Consider the following 23,176-nt stretch of genomic DNA (forward strand, 5'->3'; position numbering starts at 1 on the left):
AATCTGTGATTTTCAATACAACAGGTCACTGAATTAATTGAGCATACAGATAAGTAAAATGGCATATCTGACAAAGTGCAAACAATTGATTGATTGTAATCTGTACTCTTCAGCCAGGTGTGTGGGCATTTTATGGAAAGACCATTTGAAGATACTCTTTGGAATCCTAATTTATCCGAAAGGCCTTTTAGAAGTGGAGAACGGTAATACCTTGCATTTCAGCGGTGTGGAAAAATTAAAAGAAGGCTTGCAGGCAATATTCAATATTTCAATATTTTGTAGGTAGATGTGAGGGTGAGAGAGACTTACCAATGATTTCATAAATGCATATCACATATGTATAGCTACATAAATACATAAAAGCTTTATGCTTCTACATTGAAAATTTCAAAGTTTGTATTTGATTTCATATAAACATATGCATACGAACCTAAATATCTGTGGGTTTATATCTCAACATGATTGTTTTTAACCTACAAAAATGGCAATCGTATATGATTTAATCTAATATATATACGTATAAATGTACGTATGCATATATAAAATATGAATTGCTATATCACAATATAACAAACGTGATATATTCTGTTTGTAAATAAATTTGAATTGTTAAGTAGCTAAAAGCTCTCTTTTTTAAAACGTATTATTCGTTTTCTCCATAGTCCCCCCACCCCTGGCATAAGGGAACACAAGAACATCATTTACTTACTGCATTATTATTTTAATTAAATTTTTGCAAAAAGAACTATTTTTCCTCTCATTTAAATTCTTTAGGTGTATATATTTTGTAGGTAATCTGTAAAATCTTGACTACCCATCATCTTCTTGGTGGAACTATAATAATCATGATCATAACAAAATCAACTAGAATTAATGGAATACTTACTATGTGCTCAACTCTGAATTTCTCGTGCTAAGTATGTTTTATATGCTTCATTTCATTTAATGCTCATAAATATCTTGAGGTGGATTTATCAATATATGGTTTTATATATGAGGAAACTGGATCTCAGAGGTGCTATCTGACTTCACCAAAACTTATAGGTAGTGAAAGTCTTTAACTATAAAGCCAAGAATCTTAACTACTTTTTACTGACTTCTGGAGCAAAGTCAAATCCAAATAGAACTCCAATGAGTTATCTGTCACAGAGTCCCCAGCAATATTTAGCTGACTAGGTCACACCCAGGGTCTTGGGTGACTCAGGACAAGACTTAATTCTGAATGGATACAGGCTCTTCTCATGCAAGTAGGAAGTATGGGAAGAGTGACAGGAGGCAGAAATGAGAAGAAAGAAGAAAAACGTTGAGAAGAAGATAGAAGAGAGGCATAGGTAGCAGAATTATCTGTGAGATGGGAACTCTCAGCAGAAATGTGAAGCAGTGATGGCCCACAACTTCAAAAGCTAATGCAGAATTAGGAAGTAAGAGGTCCCTGAGCAGCCATACTGGATTTAATAATGTCCATACCCTAAAGCCATGCTGACCAGGATTTACCCCCATTAGTTTTAGATATTATTCTCACAAGCCTAATTGCTTGATTCCCAGCCTATGGACTATTTGCTAGAAGCCACAAATTTAGAGAAAAGGCCAGTCTTGAAGGTGAGAGTAGGCATATGTGTATGTGTTTGTGTGGGAGTGTGTTTGCGTTCATCTTCTAGAATCAAGCACAAAGACAGAGAAAATGGATAATTTAAAGCTTTCTGTGTGTATAAGGGAAAGACAGTACATTTTTAAAAGTAGGCCAAAATAAGAAATGATAATGGTTTGGGCAAGTATATAATATAAGGGATAAATTATATGCTTTTCCAAAGGCATCGTGGTAGTATGATGTAAGTTAATTCTACTGATAATGAATTAAGTTATTAGAAAAAGCTTTAATTTTATTTAATCTTCTCTTAGAGGAAAAATAGGAGAGAGGATATAAACAATGCAGGATGTTTATCATCACAATATTTTTCAATTTTCTTAAAATGTTACTACTTAAAAAGATACATTTTAACTCTCTGGAGAATATATTACCCATTATGTATAACTGTAGGTATATATATATATATATATATATACACATTTTTTAATAACATCATGATACATGCATAAGTTAATAAACTGTTAAGTCTATGTGGACATGCAAAGCACTCTATGCCATAGGTGGATTTTTATGGTACTCTTTTTTTAGTTTAGAATATTGAAACATCAAATAATTCTACATATTTCTACTTTATTTTGATTCGTGTATTTAAATAAATTTTCTAATGCTTCTCTAGTGTGAAATGACTTATGTACATGATTGAATGCATATTCAATGTAAAGCAACTAGGAATAAAAAAATTGACTAAATGTTGAAAATGGATTTATATACAACTTTTGTTTAATTGAATGACCATTCATTTTTCATAAAATTCATTTCTGTGTTTTCCCTTTGGGCCCCAGATGAGCAGTTATGAGTGCTACGTGACGCTTGCCATTTGTTCGGAAAGTCATTTTGTTAACAAAGATATTTCAGGTGTTTCATGTTTGTTAATTTCCCACGTAATGTTTTCAGCCTGACTGTAATATATTGATTTTGAACAAAGGATTTCCTATGCACATGAGAAAGCTTCAAGGGCATGTTTTGTGCCCTTTTATGAGTAGACAAATCATTGATTTCAGCAAAAGCCATTAAAAATGGAATGAAAGTCCTTGGGTTTTGCTGTAAACATAGAAAGTAGTTGCCAGATGCTTTTGAAAACTGACCAAAAAACCCCACAACATCTTCATTTTGAAGTTTTAAATAAATAAAGGCTGACTGTCACCATCGGTATGTCACTTTAATTCTTACTCTTGTAGTGAAATATACTTGAAGAATAGTGCTTAATTGCCAGCTGAGGCTCTACATGCGATTCTGCTCTGAACTTAGGGCTTCCTCAGTAATTATGATTGATGTCAAATCATGAGAATTTATGGAATGATGATGGAAGTCATACAATTTGCAGGTCTGTGTAGGACACCAGGCAAACCTAAGGTGTATGGTACTTTTATGTCAAGCAACCTGGCAGCAGCGCTGGGACTAGAACTCAGATGTCCAGATTCTTGTTCCTTCTAGACCACCATGTCCTGCCCTCTAGATGGTGTATGTCATAGCTGCTCCAAGACACTGGTGAGGAGACCATCTCGATCTAAGTCCTAGTTCTAGGGACGTGGGTAGGATTAATTACGGTTGAGATTCAGTTTATTTGCGCATTTGTAACTGTGTACATGAGGCTGAAACAACTGGCAAAACCTTTCTTTGGAACCAAATCTCCATTACAGTTAAACCCACAGTCCAATTTCGCTGTTCTACAGGAACTCATGCTGGTTGTGAAAACGCAATGTTCATACCTAAAAATAGTCATGAATACACGCAAAGACAGGATAAAATTAAAAGCGGTTTGACTTAATTGATATTGCATTTAATAATTTAAATTCATTGAAAATTTTATGATTTACTTATCTGTTCTTGGTAGGTCACATATTAATGTGATTCCTTGTCAGAGACAGTGCCACTCAGAACATGGACATCCAAGCCAGAGGTGGGTGAGATGCCAATGCACGTAGAGTTAGTCATGATGCTGGTATTCTTTAGTTGAAAATAATGATAAACTCCCATAGGAAGCTAAAAATGTTTTTTTATCAATAGTTTTAAAGGTTCTTTGCATTTGTCTTTGAGAAAACTCTTATGCTAAAAATCAATATTTTGTTTATATATATTGAAGCCTAACTGTACAGTTGCACTATTTCTCAGGGTTTGTTTCTTTTTTCTCAGTTCCTAAAGCATAAGAAATTTCATGAAGGTTTCACTCTATGGTTTATGTGATGCAAACGTTGAATTATGTTAATAACATGTTTTTCTCTTATTTTCTCTCTAAGTATAGGTGCTATTTGGCTCAGTGTAAAGCACCACAGCTTATCTGTAACTAATGTCCACTGCCCCATTATGATCCTGGACTTAGAAAATATCTGTTGAATTGGACTTAAATGTGGATGAGTCCAGGAAATGACTTAGTTAAAATTCTATTCAAAATATTTTGTGCTTCTTTGCTTTCGCCAATCAGGCCATGAAAAGCACAAGAGAAGACGGAACGGAGTTTGCTCATGGTAATGTTGGAACATCAAGGCAACACTTTTCTTTTGTGGCCTTTCACCCTGGTAACTTCCAGACCCAGCTGGAACCAGGAGATATCCCTTTTCAGATAGCCTAGTTTCTGAATTTGAAACTCTAATTCCAAAAGAGAATTAACCACAAAATTTCAAATCTCCCCCGAAAGATGTGGTTTAGAAATAGTTCATGGGAGAGGTCAAGGACTGTATTATTTTTATTTTGTTATCATTAGTTTGGCTATCTGCTATTCACACAATTTTTTTTATAGAAATTATGACTTTTCAAAAGGCAGATAACACGCTTCATCAAAAAGGAGAAATATACCATTTCCAAAAATAAATAGTTACTTTCTCCTTAAGCCATTGGGTTTTATGAAAGGAAGTGCTAGAAGTGTGGTTCATTTTAAGGAAATTGTAAATGTTTGACATATAATTTTCTGTCAAGATAAAGCATTTTCCTCATTAAATGGGAACAAGTGCTCTCTGTATCGTTCACCAGATGACTTCCTGTATTTTTCTTTCTTTTTCCACCTAATGTTAAATTGTGCATTACAAGTAGTCAACGAAAAACCAAATATTTTACTCACTCAATGAAAATGATATTTTCTATTTTTATCAATGTTTATATGAGTGACATTCAAGATGTTTTAATTTCCTCCCATCGCTTGTGATGTTTTTAGAGTGGTTCTTAACTCAAGGGACATGCAAGAGTTCAAAGTGTCTCATCCCTTGACTGAATGATTTACTTCACAAACTCAACAGACACTGCACGGGAGGTAAATTCCTTTCAGATGGTAGAATTGTTCTGAGAACAGAGCCAAATGTCTCCTCAGCACTGGGAAGGAAGCAAATGCCTCATTTCCCCTTTTCTGAAGGCCACAGGACTGAAAGTAATGATCAAACGTTCCATACTACTGCAATCAGCCTCTGGGAAAGACACTTTAAATCAAATAATTTAGATCACTTAAAAATTTGTAGTATCAGTCATTATGTCTTTCAGATGATGTGAAAGGAGTTTTTAAAATGAATTTCATGAGAAGCTCTTTATAATTTGAAATTTGAGCTTCATATTAGGGAACTAAGTACATAAATATGCTTGGGTCTCTTGCCATTTATTTTTAAGTTACTTTTATTCTTCTCTACCCTGTGTGCCTTTCTACCCAAAACTGCTGCCGGTCCTTTCACATTCAAGTTTCTTGGATGTGGGTAGATAACATTTTCCACTTTTACTTCCTCCTATTCATTTCAGTCTTTGACCTATGCAACTGAGCCATATACTTCACCCAAACTCTTCCTTCAGAAGGTCACTTCCCAGTTTCAAACTTCACTTTTCAGTCTTTTTTTTTTTTTGTATTTGACCTTTCTGCTTATTTGCCACTAATCTAAGACCTTTCATAACAGTCTTTTCTCCCTGCCATAACACTGCTCACTACTGGTTTTTCCCCTAATTCTGTTTTCTTTTTGGTCGCTTTTTATCTATCCTTTAAAGAACTCCCAGTTTTCTGTCTTTGATTTTACATTCTTATTACTATAAAATGAATTCATAATCTTAGTATGTAAATTCTCTGAAATTGTACATAAACTTGTGCCTGGGTATTTGCACTAAGGGGGAAAGAAAGTTAGGCTAGTTTTTATTAGATTCTCAAACACATCTATAATCCCCTAAATGGTTGAGTCATTGCTTTATACGCACCTTCAAGGATTTCACTTGCTGCACGGCTTTCCCACTTGTCTCCTCTGAGGACAATCTGGTTATCCAGATTTCACTCGTGAATTCCAGATTCTTATTCCTCTGCCTTCCAGATTCTAATTGTCCTACAGTCACCTCAGCCAATACGCCCAAAACTAAACTCACTTCCCCCTTTAACCTGCTTCTCTTCACATGTTGTCGATTTTAAGGAATATCATCAACATCCTCTCAGCTACTCAACCCCAGAAATTTGGAAGCTCTATTTGACTCTACTTCTAGTAAGTTCTTATTTCTTGTTGATTCTAATTCTTCTTTGTTCACAGATTTCCCCTCCACCTGTGTTTCCATTTACCCCGTTTGATCTTGCCAAAGTTATTTCTCTCCTAGAAGATCCTTTTGAGAATCTGTTGAAAATCATTGTCAACTCTACTTTCGCTCACCATCCTAGAACAGTGGATAAAGTACAGATTCCAGAACCAGACTCTCTGGGCTCAAATTTCACCTTGCTCACTTGATAGCACTGTGAAATTTGGAAATTATTTACCTCTCTGTGCTTAGTTTCTTTATCTGTCATATAAGGTTAGTAATAGCACCTAGCTTATAGAGTTATCAGAATTAAATGAGTTGATATATGCAAAGAGCTCAGAATATTAGCTTGTACTCTTCTAAGTATTTGTTAATATTTTAATAATGGCAAGAACACCTCTATGGTCCCTCTGTTTCCAAGCTTGTCAACTTTCCAATATATTCTTCCTATATCATGACTGGGGTAACTTTTCTAAAATGCAAATGTCACCTTTGTCCTGATATATTGACAATGACTCCTTATTGCTTTCAGGTAAAAAAGGCAGCTTCTTTGCTCTCCTCAGTTCACCTCTCTAACCTCATCTTTCCCTGTTCTCCTGCCTTTGATTCTGAGATTTATGCTATTCATTTGGATGTACGCTCCCGCCCAACCCCCGTTCCCATGACTCCTGGCAAACAGACATGTTGTTTGAGCTCTCTGGAGTAAGATCTGTTTTCTTTATTTTGAAGACTCAATTATTATCTCCCCGTTAGAGCCATCCTGCCTATGTTTTAATCCTGGATCCACCTTTTCCAGCTATGTAACCTTGAGCAAATTATTCAAGTTCCCTGTAGAATTTATAAGATGAGGATAACCATAGCAGTTCCCTCATACTGTTGTGAAGACTAACTACTGTTGTTGTGATATACAGCTTAAGCAATGCCTGAATCATAATAAGCGTTCAACAAAATCCTTAAAAAGACTCTGCAGATGCTGGATTCTGTGTTCATCCTTCTGTCTCTGCCATGATTTTAATATTTCTCCTGTGTGTTGTTAGTGCCCTGGCCTCACCTCTAGCAAACAATTATGAAATATCATTGTTTATCTGTCTCTTTCCCCACCAAATTCTAGTTACCTTGAAGCCACAGATTGAATTATATCTGTCCCCTCTTCCCTGATCTGAACAGTATCTGATATACTATAGGAACTCAGCAAATATTTGTTATCCTTATCCCCAGAAGAGAATCTCAAACAGAACAGTTGTTGCATAACTATTTTTTGAATGAATGGATAAATTTTATTAATCACATCTTGGTCTAGCAGGAGTATGCTCCAAGCTGATCTGGACAGTAAGACAATCAGCCCATGTAATTTTATGATGGAGCCTAAATCCTACTTTCTTTTAAACTTTTCTTTCTTCCCTTTTTTTATGCTTTGTTAGTAATTAAATTCTTGATCACATAATATGATGTTTACCTTGTGTATGCTGATCATGTGATGATGTTTTAATTACCTCTGAACATAGATGACTAGTGAAAGTTTGATAGTCACTGTGCCTGATTATCTTCCCCAAAAGAATTCTAAGCCTTGTTTTCATGCCATTATCAATGTAAACTATTTAATTCCTGCAATAACTGTGAATTACCAAAAACCTAAAGCAATCAGCTAAGCTCTGACACTATGAAAACATTGAGGGCAATATTTCTTTGGTGGGCAATGATTCTACAAATAAATGCGACCAAATGTTTGCAGACAAAGGTTAGACAAAAATGAATGTGTTACTCAGAAGTCTTACAATATGGATGCAATTTAGTATGAAATGACTATTTGCCTAAGACATCACTATTGCCTATTCAGAAAAAGAAGAAGAATGTTTGGTGAATTATTTCAGAAAATGTATTTATTAATTGTATTTAGCTTAAATGGATCTCATGACATTAGTAGGAAAAGTTCTGTGAAACTAAATAAAAATATTCCCTATATGCAAAGATTGATTTATAGTCCCTAGGCCAAATGCATGATTGGGGAAAGGATAAATTTCCTTTTCTTACTTTTACCATATAACTTTAGTGAGTTATAAGCACTTTAGAAAACATAAAAATAAAAATAACTACAATCTTTTGAGCATTTACTATGGATAGGCATCGATGCTATGTGTTTTACATAAACCTCTTTTAATTCTTGCTATAAAACCATCAAGTATGTATTATGATCCCATCTTAGAGATAAGAAAACTGAAGCTAAAAGAAGCTGCTTGGATGATTGTCAACAGTCACGCACCCTGGAGCATTATATTCAGACATTTTCTGTGAAAGAAATTTTATTTATAGATAGCACTTAATAAATTTGTGTGTAGTTAAATCTTGTCACTTGGAGAAGGAACTAAAATTTAATGAGTCAGTTATGTCATGTGCTCTTTGCTTTTATATGCAGTATCTAATTTAATTCTTTCCTTATCACTGTGAAGTAGACACAATTATCTTGACTTTATAAATGATGAAGCAGCTTCCTAAAGGTTTAATTAGTTGCCAATGACAGAAAAAACCCACTAAAAATTTATTTTCTTGCCTTGTAGTATTATATTCAGGCTGTCACCATAAATGACTGAGTCAAGTTGGAACCAGAGGAAACTTAAGGTCTATTAACAGTTTTGGCTTTTTGGATTATAACACAGTTCATGATGATTTTGCAAAATCTTTTAGAAGACTACTCTTTGAGTTTTTGAAATATGCATTTTAGAAAATTGATGCATTTATTGTGGTGTATTGATTTTGGCAACTTTGTATATATCTAAATTTCAAAGTAGAATATTTACATGTAAGCTTTTGATAAGTAATAAATCCATTTGATAAATGAATTTTTGGTCATAAAATTAGGGAAAAGTTTTTACTTATGTGTTTTAGAATTAGAATGAAATAAAAGTTCGTTTTAGTAACTGGTATTTAATCCAGTATTGCCATTTAAAACTTTAAAGTCACCATAACTAAATACTATGGCACCAGTGAAAATGAAGATATGCAGAGAATTAAAATCTTAATCGATGCCTTAGTGAGAGGCATTTTGTGTCTCTTACGAGTCCTTAAATGACCAAATATTTAGTTAGAGTACTAAACTGTGGGATTAAAGAAAAAAATATTAACAAGAAGCAAATAAAATCTGTGGTTATGAGACCACAGAACATTGGAAAATAGGGCAATCAGCTTACGGTAGGATCATAAGTGCTGTAGTTAAATCAGGATTTATTTTAGGATTGTATCATTAAAAAGAAAATATTTATCTAGAGGCCTGAAGTATTAGGCAATTTCTGTCTCGAGTATTACTTTTTTTATTTTTGGATATGCTATATCATGGAACAGACAGAGGTACTTTTCTCACACCCTGAGTGGATGTTAAGGGTAGCGTCTATCAGGAATGCCATCGAAATTGTTCAATAAATGTTTCTTGAATTTAACAAATGTTTGGTTGCCTTATGTTGCACCCAAACGCCAAACCTAGCCAGTAATTTTAATTCTGAAGTCACCCCCTCACCTCTAAAAGTTTACAGACATATTTATTAGATAAATACTCAGAAAAGAAGAGAAATTATGATAAGCAGGGAGACATATGAGCTCTGTGAGAATCACCAGAGCTTGATATTTCTAACATCATGAAAAAAAAGAACTACTCGACTCCATGTGCTTTAAGTCTCCTGATGATAAGAAAAACATGTTTTCAATCTTTCCCCAAATGTATTCAGTTCAATATGCGAATAGATATGTCTCATATTAATACTTAATTTCTAAATACTCATGAGCTCTATTAAAATTCTCTGGCAAAATCTTACCATGCTTTCCTTCCAGTGGACTCTAACTCAAGGTTTTGGCAGGCTCTGACTGATTAGCAGGTTTTTTCCTTCCCAATCACATTTCTGAGCACGCCCAAGTGGAGCTCTGGGAACTCACTGTTTAAAAAGTATTCTTTACAAAGTATATTAAGGCCTTGTTTAGACTATCTAAAGAAGATATAACTCAAGGTAATGGAGTGTAATAGAGAAATGTGAAATGTCTTTAAAACAAGATCACTTAATATGGAGTTATCCTCTATACTCATATCTATACATGAAAGTATGGAATTGAGCTAATTTTTCATATAGCTCAAGCCCACTATTAAATTAAAGGAATCTCCACATTTTGTATATTGCATTTGCACACAGAGCCTTTACATGAATGCTCATAAGTCACAGCTTAATGACAATCATAACTTTCAGATGTAAGTGGTGTTCTCTTTCACTCATCACCATTTACCATTCCATCTTCCCTCAGAGAAAGGCTGATCAGTGAGCAGAACTACAGAAGATGACCTTAAGCTATAAGCTTTGAAGAGCTCTCCTGAGGCTCAGGAGAGGTTCTGCTTCAAGTGGACAAGTGCACACAGAGGCACTCATTCAATAATTGTTGGGTAGATGGATGGACAGATGGATGGACGTCTTCTAAAGAGACACAGGCCTGCAATATTTCCAATGGTTAAATGGTTCCAGATATTCTAGTGATATTAAAAGTTTGTATTTCCACTGTCAAAAAGACACCACAGAATAGATGTGCCTAGACTCCTTAGTTAGGTCTCCTCTGCACAGAACTAAGCATAAGTGATCTTGATAAAGACTTTTAATAACAAAAATTCTTTCTCCCTCATAATAGTTATTGGGAACTTCTATATCTCCTTTTCTCTGCAGGCAATTCTCCCCTCTCACCTTCTGCAAAAGAAACAATTAATATTATTTTTAAAATGGGAATTCTCCTGAAACTTTCCCAGGTACTCTTAACTAATCTTTAGCATTGGCTAATTACTGTCCTGTATAATTGTGTCTAACACCACCACACCGAATAGTTATCGATGATAGTATAGATTTTATCTAAGGTTAAAAAGACTAAGAAAGAAAGAAGAAACTAGAAAGCCCTTTTAGAAAGATATTGTGAATTCAAGCTTATGAAGACACTCTGTGAAAAGTTAAAAACGTGAGAAAATTGTCAGTGAAAACATTATGAAATGCTTCTAAGAATAAAGTTCTTTTGCTGCTTTTACATAGCAATCAATGCAATGTAGAAAGTTATATGGAATATTTACTTGCTCCATATTAAACAAAATATTTACTGAAATGAGGAAGAAATTCTTACCACCTTCTTTAGTGCAAAGGTTGACGAGGTTATGCACTGTGTCCATCAGCTCCAATTGCTGCTTCTGAAGGACACTGTTGTTGGTGGTGGCCCTGTTCAATTGTTTCTCCAGTTCCTGGATTACAGATGTTTGACGAGTAACCAAGCTTTGAAGATTCTCTTTCTCTTCCTTTAAGGTGTCCAGCTCTTCCTTGTGCTTTCCTTCCATTTCCAAGATTTTATGTTCTAATATACTACAAGGAAATGAAGATAAGATAAAAATGCTATACAAAAAAATTGTACAACTAATTCCTGAGTTTATTTAAAGGTAGAAATTTTATTTAAATATTTCACCATGGAAATTGTTTTTAAGGGAGAGACTCAGGATATATATATATATATATAATATATAATATATTTTTTAAATCGGAGTGACATATACAACATGTCAAATGAATTATTAGACTAGTTGTTGTGAGAGTAGTGTTTATTTACTAAATATAATTTATTTCCTAGGGTTTATCTCCTATCCAGGGTAGCTGATTTGGACGCAAATAAGTATAGTCTGGAGAAGTTTCATTAAGGAAATGGAGCTGATAAAAAACAGAATAGTTCAGAAAAAGAACGTATGAACAGGGGCCGGTCCAGTGGCACAGTGGTTAGATTCACATGCTCTGCTTCGGTGGCCTGGAGTTTGCAGGTTCAGATCCCAGGTGCTGACCTAGCACCACTTGTCAAGCCACACTGCAGCAGCATCCCACATAAAAGAGAGGAAGACTAGCACATATGTTAGCTCAGCAACAATCTTCCTGAAGCAAAAAGAGGAAGATTGCCAATAGATGTTAGCTCAGGGCCAATCTTCCTCATAAAAAAAAAGAGCATGAACAAAATACAGAAACTATTTTTTATTTACTTTGCTTCATTCATTTGGGATTCTCAGAACATTAACAGTGATTAAATTTTGTAATAGTTCTGTGGGGTCAGGGAGTAGTATGTTGATGTAGAAAACACAGGACCAGAAAGTAAGCTATCTAAAGTCACAATGAACAGGATTTCTTGGGATTTTTGGTGCCTGGTCACATATCATAACCACTAGCTTACTTTATCTCTCAACCTAAGCTTCAAAATGAGGCTTAAAGTCATCACAAATTCCCAAATCACTGAATAATTGATTCTGAAAAGGAAGATCACATTAGGCTGGTGGCATGGTCTCACAGTAGGATTTGGGGTGCTTTGCTCAGGGTGATGCGATCCTCAACTGAGAACCTTCTTTCTCTCAGAATGCTTCAAAGGATACTCCCCTTGCGCATTGCACATTAAAAATGATAGAGAATGCAGAAGCACTCTTGAATCCTAGCAACTGACTGGAAATAAAAGCATTTACATTTTATAGAGTGTGTAATATACTAGTATTCTTCAGAGAAAAGCCTTATCCAGTTTTCCCAGTTCCATTTTCAGAAGGTTCAAACAGTCCTTAGTTTACAAGGTGTTATTCAAATGTAACATACCAGACTAAGTACTTAATTTACCTTGGAGAGATATAACAGTGAATCATTCCTATAAGTTTTGAAAAAGGGGACACTAGGGAATGTTTTAAATTTAATACTTAAATCATAAAATAGAGTATGTTTGAAGAGCCAAACTTTTCAACTCCATGTACTGGGGAACAAGCTGGATATCCAATTGTCCTTTAGATAGATTAAGAAATGTTGAAAGGGCCAGCCCTCATGACCCAGTGGTTAAGTTTAGTGCACTCCGCTGTGGTGGCCTGGGTCCACTTCCCGGGCACAGACTTACACCACTTGACTGTCAGTGGCCATGCTGTGGTGGCAGCTGGCAGACAAAAACAGGAACATTACAACAAATGTCAGCTCAGGGAGAATCTTCCTCAGGAAAAAAAAAAAGCGTAGAAAGAACTGCCCATGGGCATTCCAGATCTTTGCCAACAAACCTGTCTCCCAAGAAAATGTGGCTTAGAATATGGCAGGAAAGTTGCCTGTTGAACCAAGCTTGAAAAATACTAGGATGCTTCTATGTATAAGACTCTACTGATTTACAACACCTTTGGTAGCATGACAAGATTCACATGTGAAAATTTCACATCGAGACCCATTAGGGGCAGCTCTGTGACGTCTGCAAGATAAGAAAAGCCATGTTTCTGTTTTATATATACATATATTTTTAATTGCAGTAATGTTGGTTTATAACAGAAATTTCAGGTATACACCATTGTATTTGACTTCTGTATAGACTACATTATGTTCACCACCAAAGGTCTAGTTTGAATTGCTTTCATTCTATGAGACACCAACAGTGAAATAAGACCTGACCTGACTGATCATTAAGCAAACTCATTTTTTTGGTGAGGAAGAGTGGCCCTGAGCTAACATCTGTGCCAATCTTCCTCTATTTTGTATGTGGGATGCCACCACATCATAGCTTGATGAGCAGTGTGTAGGTCCGCACCTGGGATCGAAACCCACAAACCCTGGGCCACTGAAGCAGAGCATACGAACTTAACCACTATGCCACAGGGCCAGCCCCAAGCAAATTCAATTTTGATAGGTCTCGGGTGCAGCGATTTGGGGAAAATGTGATGGTCATTTACAGTTTTTAAAATGTTTTTGCAAATGAAAAATTTAAGCAAGAAGGAGTAAGATGAAAGACTATCTCTAAGGAGTGGGTACGATTCATTGTCTTTCAGTGTTTTCTTCTGTATCAATAACTTGTTGTTGAAGTTGACAGTTAAAAGCAAACAAAACAAAAGTATCTCCCCTATTGGTTAAAAAGCTCATCCCACCCACTGGTTTAGTGATTAGCGTACTTGCCATGGATGTCAGAGGAGGTCTTCTTTGTGCCTATTGATTTTTGGCCTTTAGATCTGAGAATTAACAATGATCAATGCCTTAGCACACTTTCAGCTTACTTTTAATTATTTTTGTTCCTCCTCATAGAGTAATGATCAGATGCAAGATACCCATAATATAGTCAGTTAACTTATAAGAAAATTGTCTTTTAAATTTACGAGAGTTACATTTTGCTATCAAGAAATCTTAGAATTAACTGTTAAAACGACAATAATGTAAAGATTAAAATTTGAATGATATAGTCGTATAACACAGGATAAAAACTCTGAATTATCATTTTGTTCCTAAAATAAGATGAGCAGTGGCTTTTCAGTTTTCCTAATTGGTAGGCAACACTCTGGTTTGGAAAATATCATATTATACTTATAACTTGTATTTATTAGTTGCTAAGTACCAATAGTGGTCTCAGCACTATGTAAAATGTAAAATGACACTATTCCTATCCTAAGAATTTATTTTTAAAGAGAAAACTTCAAATAGAAAAATAGCAGCTATAAGAAACTTCTGTTTCACACATAATACTTCTTTTTTGCTTTTTGCATCAATGTTTTTCTACTTTTGATGCATACCTTGTTCAAGAGGACAGATACTTAAAGATGGCTACTACCTGAGATGTTGATAAAGGAGTTTTGTTTTGTTTGTTTGTTTTATTTTTCAGGATAATTTGGAAAAAGTTGAGAATGGAAAGTTGATCAAAGAAGTCCTGGTGCCAAAGGAAATAATTCCGGACACTGGCTTGTGGAAGAAAGGTCCTGCATTTCCTGAGTTAAAGGAATATACACTTGGCGTGTTGGAAAGAACATTAATTTTCATAACTCACCAAACAACCTTTAATGCACCATCACTACCAAGTATCGAAAGACATCAACATAGCCTGTCACCTTAAAATAGATATTCATGCAAAGTAAAGAAAGGACTGCTCACAGAAGTAAGAAGCCTGTTCTGCATCACAGAGATTTCACAGGATTGAGAATGAAATACAAGCATGAAAAAATAATATGAAAATGATTTCAGGCAAATTGGAAACATCTCACACTGTTCCCCAAATGGCAGGTCTTACCAGTTAATTCTCTCTTCCAGTCATTTTCTCATTTCACTTCTTCATTTGGAGTTCCTTACAAAACTTCTGTACTCCAGTAATTCTCTATTAACTTTATTTATTAGGGCTATCTTTTATATTAATGATCACATTTTAGACTTCTTCAGGCAAGACTGATCTCTTTTTGACCGTTACATTTGACTCTGCTCACCCCTCCTTTGCATCTCCTCTTCATATTTGGCTTCAAAAAAACTATTCTCTTTTCTTTGCTACTTCTCATCCATTGGTTGATATCTACTTGGGAAGTCAGCTCGTCCTCCTCAGTATTTCCAAACTGGTTTAAGTCAAAAACTTTCTTGCCAGAAAAATTCATAGACTATCTCTAGTTATTAATCACGATGTTGTAATATATCATTATGGTTGTGTAGCATTTTAAAACTCTTATCTCCTTTGATTCTTAAAGCAATATAGTGATATAGACTGAGTAGATGTTACAACCCTCAGTTTATAGGTAAGAATCTAAATATCATGCCCCAAATTGTGCATATATTGTGCCAGAATCAAGATAAAAACCCATGTCTTCTAACTTGTCAGATTAGAAATCTAACATCCCAGCACTGTGAAAACTAGCATTAGAGTCTCATCTCTTTGACTTAGTGTAATACAATCTCTGCCTATTTCAACCCCTTTATACTTTACCAGGAATCAAGGCATAAGCTTAACATCTCCTTAATATTTGCTGCTCTCTATCTGGTTATTTTGGGAGCTTGTCTTTCACAATATTCCAAACTATCAATCTTTTCCATGTATAAAAACAAAATTTCTTTGCCAAGCCAGTTTTTTTTTTTAATCTGAACTGAGATTTACTTAACTCCACTCTGCCTTAACCCTTCTGCCATCAAGTTTAATTTTCTTACTCATTATATTATTAATCATAATCCATTTTGTCCTCAATCTTTTCATTGCTTGTCTTACATTTTCCCTATCCCAGGGGCGTTGGGAGAGGCCATCTCAGCTAGGCACAGAGACCTCTATATATAAAGGTTGATCTGAAGGACAACATTACAGATCCAATGTTCTAAAATCAGATGAGAAAAGTAGCCATATTTTCCCTTCAGTGATAAGTGTAGCTTAGGTTTAAATGCATAATCCAAAACCTGGATGTTGATTCCAAAATTCAGTGCACTGTTTTCTAGAATGCATTCAGTATATTTTTATTAGGCATTCCATTGTTAAGAGTTCTATTATCAAGTTTTGGGGAAGCCTAAATTAAATAAACAGTTTTTATTATGATGCATCCTTTAGGGTTAGTGTTTTATGGAACAACAATTTATGAAACAATGCACCTAAATCTATTCAAATAGACCTAGAAATCCAAGGACAGAGTTTCTCACAGAATTCTCACTACTTCCTGTTTCCCATCTTTCTGGAAACACTCTGAGAAGAGACATGCATCGAATTTTGGCACTTAGCTTCTAGTTTGAAGCAGAGGTGCACTTAAATGAAGAATAAAATAAACAAAATAATCTAGGCCTTGAACTTCAGTAAGAGGTTCTCACTGAGTGTATACAAAGCCCTATTTGAATTTTTTGGTTGACTTTTCCCCCTCATTTCCAGTCTGCCTGCTCCATCAAATCTTATTGGAAATATTTCAAATCATTGAACACATTTTGAAAATTTCACAGAAAAAGCTTTCTCTTTCAAACTGTTTCCCACAATAGAGTTCTTAACATAGCAGCCAATGAATTCACGGCAGTGACAGTTGCCTAAGCTCTATGTGTGTAAACACAGCCCTTAGACAAGGAAGAAGATGTTGAAAATATAGAAAACTCCTCAATTTTATCTATTTGAACCTACTTACAGATGGTTCCATTTTTTAATTATTTTTAATATGCATGTGTCAATATGTGTAGCAATTTGGGTTTTAAACAGCAATTTTTTCCCCATTCAAACAAGAGTGTACTAAGTTCATGTTAAATTTATACTTTAAGTTTCTAATTTCAGCACATAAATTTTCCTTTAAAATATGAAGTTAAATATTTTTGCAATTAAGATAGGGAGCAGAAGCATAAATTACCACAAGTAAATATTGGCAAATAAATTTTTTAAAGTTTAGGGTAAACAAGAATGAGCAAAATATGCTGTGAAAGCCAGAAATCAAGAAGAAAAAAGTATATACATTTAATGACATAAAAATGTAATAACTCTATAAAAAATAGGCTGAACAAAAAATGATAAACTAGAGAAAATATTTGAAACATACATGAATAAGTTTTAACATCCATTAAAGAGCTTATGCGAGTTAATAAAGCAAAGATAAACATTTAATAGAAAAATGAGAAATATACATGAATGAGCCAGTCACAAAGAAGAAATGCAAGTGGTCAATAAACATGAAAAGATGCACAAGTTAACCTCTCAGGTAGACAAGACAATAGCTAGCAAAGTTTGGGGAAATTAGAAAGTTCATGCACACAAGGGGAGAATGTAAAATTTAGAGATAATTTGTCAATATCTATGAAAATTTTAAATAATCTCATAACAATTCTAATAAATTGTAAATTATAGTGCATCTATAAAAATTAATGAGGTATATCTGTAATTACATGTACAACACATCCATGATAAATTGTTATGAAGTAAAAAAACGCAGCATTTAAAAAATGGGTACAATCTATACACATACACATATATCACATAAATGTCTACTTTTGCATTTGTATGATTGCATATGGGTATGTGTCTGAGTAAACACACACATAACTATGCACACTCTATACACATGTATATCTTAGTATATTCATAGAAAAAGTCTGGAAGAATAAGCACCAAACTCTTAATCTGCTAATGATGATTCTCTGCAGGGGTTGATGGTAGTGGAGGAGCAAGGAATTAGGGAGACTTTGACTTTCAGTTGTATAAACATCTATATAACTTAATGTTTAGGTAGGTTTTTTTTTTTTTTTTTTTTTTTTGGTAAAGATTGGCACCTGAGCTAACATCTGTTGCCAATCTTCTTTTTCTTTTTCTTTTTCTTTTTCTTCTTCTTCTTCGTCTCCTCCCCAAAGCACCCCAGTACATAGTTGTACATTCTAGTTGTAGGCCCTTTTGGTTATGCTATGTGGGATGCCACCTCAGCATGGCCCAATGAGCAGTGCCATGTTGGCACCCAGGATCCAAACTGGTGAAACCCTGGGCCACCAAAGCAGAGCATGCAAACTCAACCACTTGGATATGGGGCCAGCCCCAGATCAAGTTTATGTTACATTTTTTATTAATCAGAGAGGTGTGGTAAGCAGTCATGGGTCTATAATGGTCTGGGAAGATACCATCTTAGAGATTAAAAATTGGGCTGAATTAATGGACCTCAGAACATGGACTGATAAACTTGGGTGCCATGCAATGGGCTTTTGGGTGCAGAATAGCAGAATAAACACCATCTGTATTTTATTTATACTGAGAATAATTAGGAGTGACATCAGCAACACAGCAAAGTGAGCTGTTCGCTTTATCTCTTCCCCTTTGAACTACAACTAAGTGGACATTCATTGATCAATGGAAGATACCCACACAGCACAAGAGGAAATCTGAGAGATCCATACAACCATACAACTGAAGGTGGATGGACTGGGCCTTTGGGAAGTAGTGGAGATAGGTGAGCATTCTGTGATTCTTCCCCAACAGCCAAGATATGAAGAGCATGATGAATAAGATAAAAAACAATCTAGAATCCTTAAAAAATAGAGCTGATGTTATGGAGGAAAGAATTAGTGATGATTTAAAGGATAGAAATCCTTCAGCTAGAGGAGGAGAGAGAGCTAAGAGTTTAAAAGAATGAAGGAATTCTTCAAGAAATATCCGACTCAACTAGGAAAAGCAACATAAGGATTATAGGTATTACAGAAGGAGAAGAAAGGAGCAGAGAGCTTGTTCGAGGAAATAATAGCTGAGAAACTTCCCAAACCTGGTGAGGGAACCAGACTTGCAAATACATGCACCCAACAGAACTCCTAATTACATCAATGCTAAAAGACCTACTACAAATCATATAGCAGTAAAACTGGTAAAAGTAAATGACAAAGAATAAACATTAAGGGCAGCAAGCCAGAAGAAAATAACCTGAAAAGGAACCCCTATCAGGCTTTCAGGGGATTTCTCACAGGCAAGGAGACTGGAATGAGATATTCAAAATACTGAAAGACAAAAACTTTCAGCCAAGAATACACTATCCTTCAGATATGAAGGAGGAATAAAAGCTTTCCCAGATAAACAAATGTTGAGAGAGTTCATCACCACTAGACTTCCTCTACAAGAAATGATCAAGGATGCCCTCATATCTGAAACAAAAAGGCAAAGGTCTACAAAGCTTTGAGAAAGGAAATAAATAGACAGAGAAAATCAGAAACCTATATTTGTCTTTCAGAACAGGAAAGCAAATGCTTAATTATAACTTAAAAGACTTAGGGAAGAAAAGCATCAAGAGTAACTATAAACACTTCAACTTAGTCACAAGCTCACAACACAAAACAGAATAATTTGTGACAACAATAACTCATAAGGGGAACAGGAAAGGAATGGAACATCCTTAGGCTAATAGAGATAAGAGGCTATCAGAAAATGGACTATCTCATCTATGAGATCTTTTATACAAACCTCACGGTAACCACTAAATAAAAAATCAGAGCAGAGCCACAACTCACTAAAAAAGAGAAAACTGAGAAAACCAACAAAATGAAATGGCAGTCAAGAACACAAAGGAAGAGAAACAATGGAAATATAGAACAATTGGAAAACAATAGATAAAATGGCAGTATTAAGCCCTCATATATCAATAGTCACTCTAAAAGCAAGTGGATTGAATTTTCCAATCAAAAGACACAGAGTAGTTGGATGGATTGAAAAACAGGACCCAACAATATGCTGCCTCCAGGCAACACATCTCAGCTCTAAACACAAACACAGGCTCAGAATGAAGGGATGGAAGATGATACTCCAAGCTAATGGAAACCAAAAAAAAAGCAGATGTTGACATACTTCTGTGAGACAAAGTAGATGTCAAGATAAAAAAGACAATGAGAGACAAAGAGGGCCAGTACACAATGATGAAAGGGACTTTCCTCCAAGAGGAACACATGAACATATATGCACCCAACACAGGAGCACCAAACTATATAAAACAACTATTAACAGACCTAAAGGGAGAAATTAACAGCAACACAGTAATAGTAAGGGACTTCAATACCCCACTTACATCAATGGATAGATCATCAGAAAGTCAACAAGGAAATAGTGAATTTAAACAAAACACTTGATCAGATGGATGTAATAGATATTTACACAGCATTCCATCCAAAAACAACAGAATACACACTCTTCTCAAGTGCACATGGAAAATTCTCAAAGACAGACCATATGGGAAACAAGGCAAGCCTCACTAAATTTAAGAAGATTGAAATCATATCAAGCATCTTTACTGACCACAATGCTATGAAACTAGAAATCAACTGCAAGAAAAATGCTGGAAAAGTCATAAATATGTGGAGACTAAACGACACACTACTGAACAACCATTGAATCAATGAAGAAATCAAAGGAGAAATTCAAAAATACCTGGAGACAAATGAAAATGAATATACAACATACCAACTCATGGGATGCAGCAAAAGCAGTTATAAGAGGGAAATTCATAACAATGCAGACCCACCTCAACAAACAAGAAAGATCTCAAATAAGTAACTTTAAACTATACCTAATAGAAAAAGAAAACCAAACAAAGCCCAAAGTCAGCAGAAGAAGAGAAATAATAAAACTCAGAGCAGAAATAAATGAAACAGAAAGCAAAAAAAATGTAGAAAAGATCAATGAAACTAAGAGCTGGTTCTTTGAGAAGATAAAATTGACAAGCCCTTAGCCAGACTCACTAAGAAAAAAGAAAGAAGGCTCAAATAAACAAAATTGGAAATGAAAGAGGAAAAATTACAATGGATACCACAGAAATACAGAAGATTATAAGATAATACTATGAAAAATTATATGCCCACAAAGTGAATAACCTAGAAGAAATGGATAATTATTAGACTCATACAACCTCTCCAAGGTGAATCAAGAAGAAATAGAGAATATGAATAGGTCAGTTACAACTAAAGAGAATTAAATAGTAATAAAAAATTCCCCCAAAATAAAAGTCCAGGACCAGATGGCTTCTCCATTCAAAGAAGATTTAGTACCTATCCTTCTCGAACTATTCCAAAAAATTGATGAAGATGAAACACTTCCTAACACATTCTACAAGGCCAACACCACCCTGAGCCCAAAGCCAGACAAGGACAACACAAAGGAGGAAAATTACAGGCCAAATATTGCTGAAGAACATAGATTCAAAAATCCTCAACACAATATTGGCAAACTGAATACTGCAATATATTAAAAGGATCATGCACCATGATCAAGTGGGATTTATGCCAGGGATACAGAGATTGTTCAACATCTGCAAATCAATCAGTGTGATACACCACATTAACAAAATGAGGAACAAAACCCACATGATCATCTCAATAGATGCAGAGAAAGCATTTGACAAGATCCAACATCCATTTACAACAAAAACTCTCAATATAATGGGTATAGAAGGAAAGTAACAACATAACAAAAGCCATATATGACAAACCCACAGCCAATATCATACTCAATGGGGAAAAGCTGAAAGCCATCCCTCTGAGAACAGGAAAAAGACAAGGATGCCACTCTCTCTAATCTCATTTAACATAGTACTAGAGATTTTGGCCAGAGAAATTAGGCAAGAAAAAGAAATAAAACATATCCAAATTGACAAGCAAGAAGTGAAACTCTTGCTGTTTGTAGATGACATGATTTTATATATAGAAAACCCTAAAGAATCCATCAGAAAATTATTAGAAATAGTCAAAAACTACAGCAAATTTGCAAGGTACAAAATCAACTTACAAAAATTAGTTGCATTTCTATATACTAATAATGAACTAGCAGAAAGAGAAGTCAAGAATACAATCCCATTTACAATCGCAACAAAAAGAATAAAATATCTAGGAATAACTTTAACCAAAGTAGTGAAAGATCTATACAATGAAAACTATAAGACGTTGAAAGAAATTGAAGAAGATATAAAGAAATGGAAAGATATTCCACATGCATTGATTGGAAGAATTAACATAGTTAAAATGTCCATATTACCTAAAGGATTCTACAGATTCAATGCAATCCCAATCAGCATCCTAATGATGTTCTTCACAGAAATAGAACAAAGAATCCTAAAATTTCTATGGAACAGCAAAAGACCTTGAATAACCAAAGCAATCCTGAGTAAAAGAACAAAGCCAGAAGCATTATAATGACTGATTTCAAAATATATTACAAAGCTATAGTGATCAAAATAGCATGGTACTGGCACAAAAACAGACACACAGATCAGTGGAACAGAATTGAAGGCCAAGAAATAAAACCACGCATCTATAGACAGCTAACCTTTGACAAAGGAGCCAAGAGCATATGATGGAGAGAGGAAAGTTTCTTCAATGAATGGTGTTGGGAAAACTGGACATTCACAGGCAAAAGAATGAAAGTAGATCATTATCTTTTGCCAAACATAAAAATCAGTTCAAAATGGATTAAAGACTTGAATGTAAGACCTGAAGCCATAAAACTCCTAGAAGAAATTATAGGCAGTTTACTCTTTGACATGGATCTTAGCAGTGTTTTTTCAAATACCATGTCTACTCAGGCAAGAGAAACAAAAGAAAAAATTAACAAATGGGACTACATCAGGCTAAAAATGTTCTGCAAGGCAAAGGAAACCACGAACAAAAACAAAAGGTAATCCACCAACTGGAAGAAAATATTTGAAATCAAATATCTGACAAGGGGTTAATTTCCAAAATATGAAAAGAACTTACACAACTCAACACCCAAAAAATAAACAATGATCAAAAAATAGGCAGAAGATATGAACAGACATTTTTCCAAAGAAGATATACAGATGGTCAACAGATACATGAAAAGATGTTCAACACC

At 34.8% G+C, this 23,176-nt stretch overlaps 1 protein-coding gene across 8 annotated transcripts in view; it reads right to left on the bottom strand.

Moving 5' to 3' along the window:
* The window catches only part of ANGPT1 (angiopoietin 1), a 240,844-nt gene that overhangs the window by 60,560 nt on the left and 157,108 nt on the right, over nt 1-23,176 (bottom strand). For 4 of the 8 annotated variants that reach the window (XM_014855264.3, XM_070481480.1, XM_070481482.1 and 1 more), the window contains exon 4: nt 11,249-11,478. In XM_014855264.3, the coding sequence (XP_014710750.1) occupies nt 11,249-11,478 (230 nt within the window). Of the gene's footprint in view, nt 1-11,245; nt 11,479-23,176 lie in introns of all 8 variants that reach the window. The other 4 variants (XM_014855263.3, XM_070481479.1, XM_070481481.1 and 1 more) reach the window with 1 other exon arrangement.

Source organism: Equus asinus, chromosome 12, assembly GCF_041296235.1.
Source record: "Equus asinus isolate D_3611 breed Donkey chromosome 12, EquAss-T2T_v2, whole genome shotgun sequence".
Taxonomy (NCBI): Eukaryota; Metazoa; Chordata; class Mammalia; order Perissodactyla; family Equidae; genus Equus; species Equus asinus.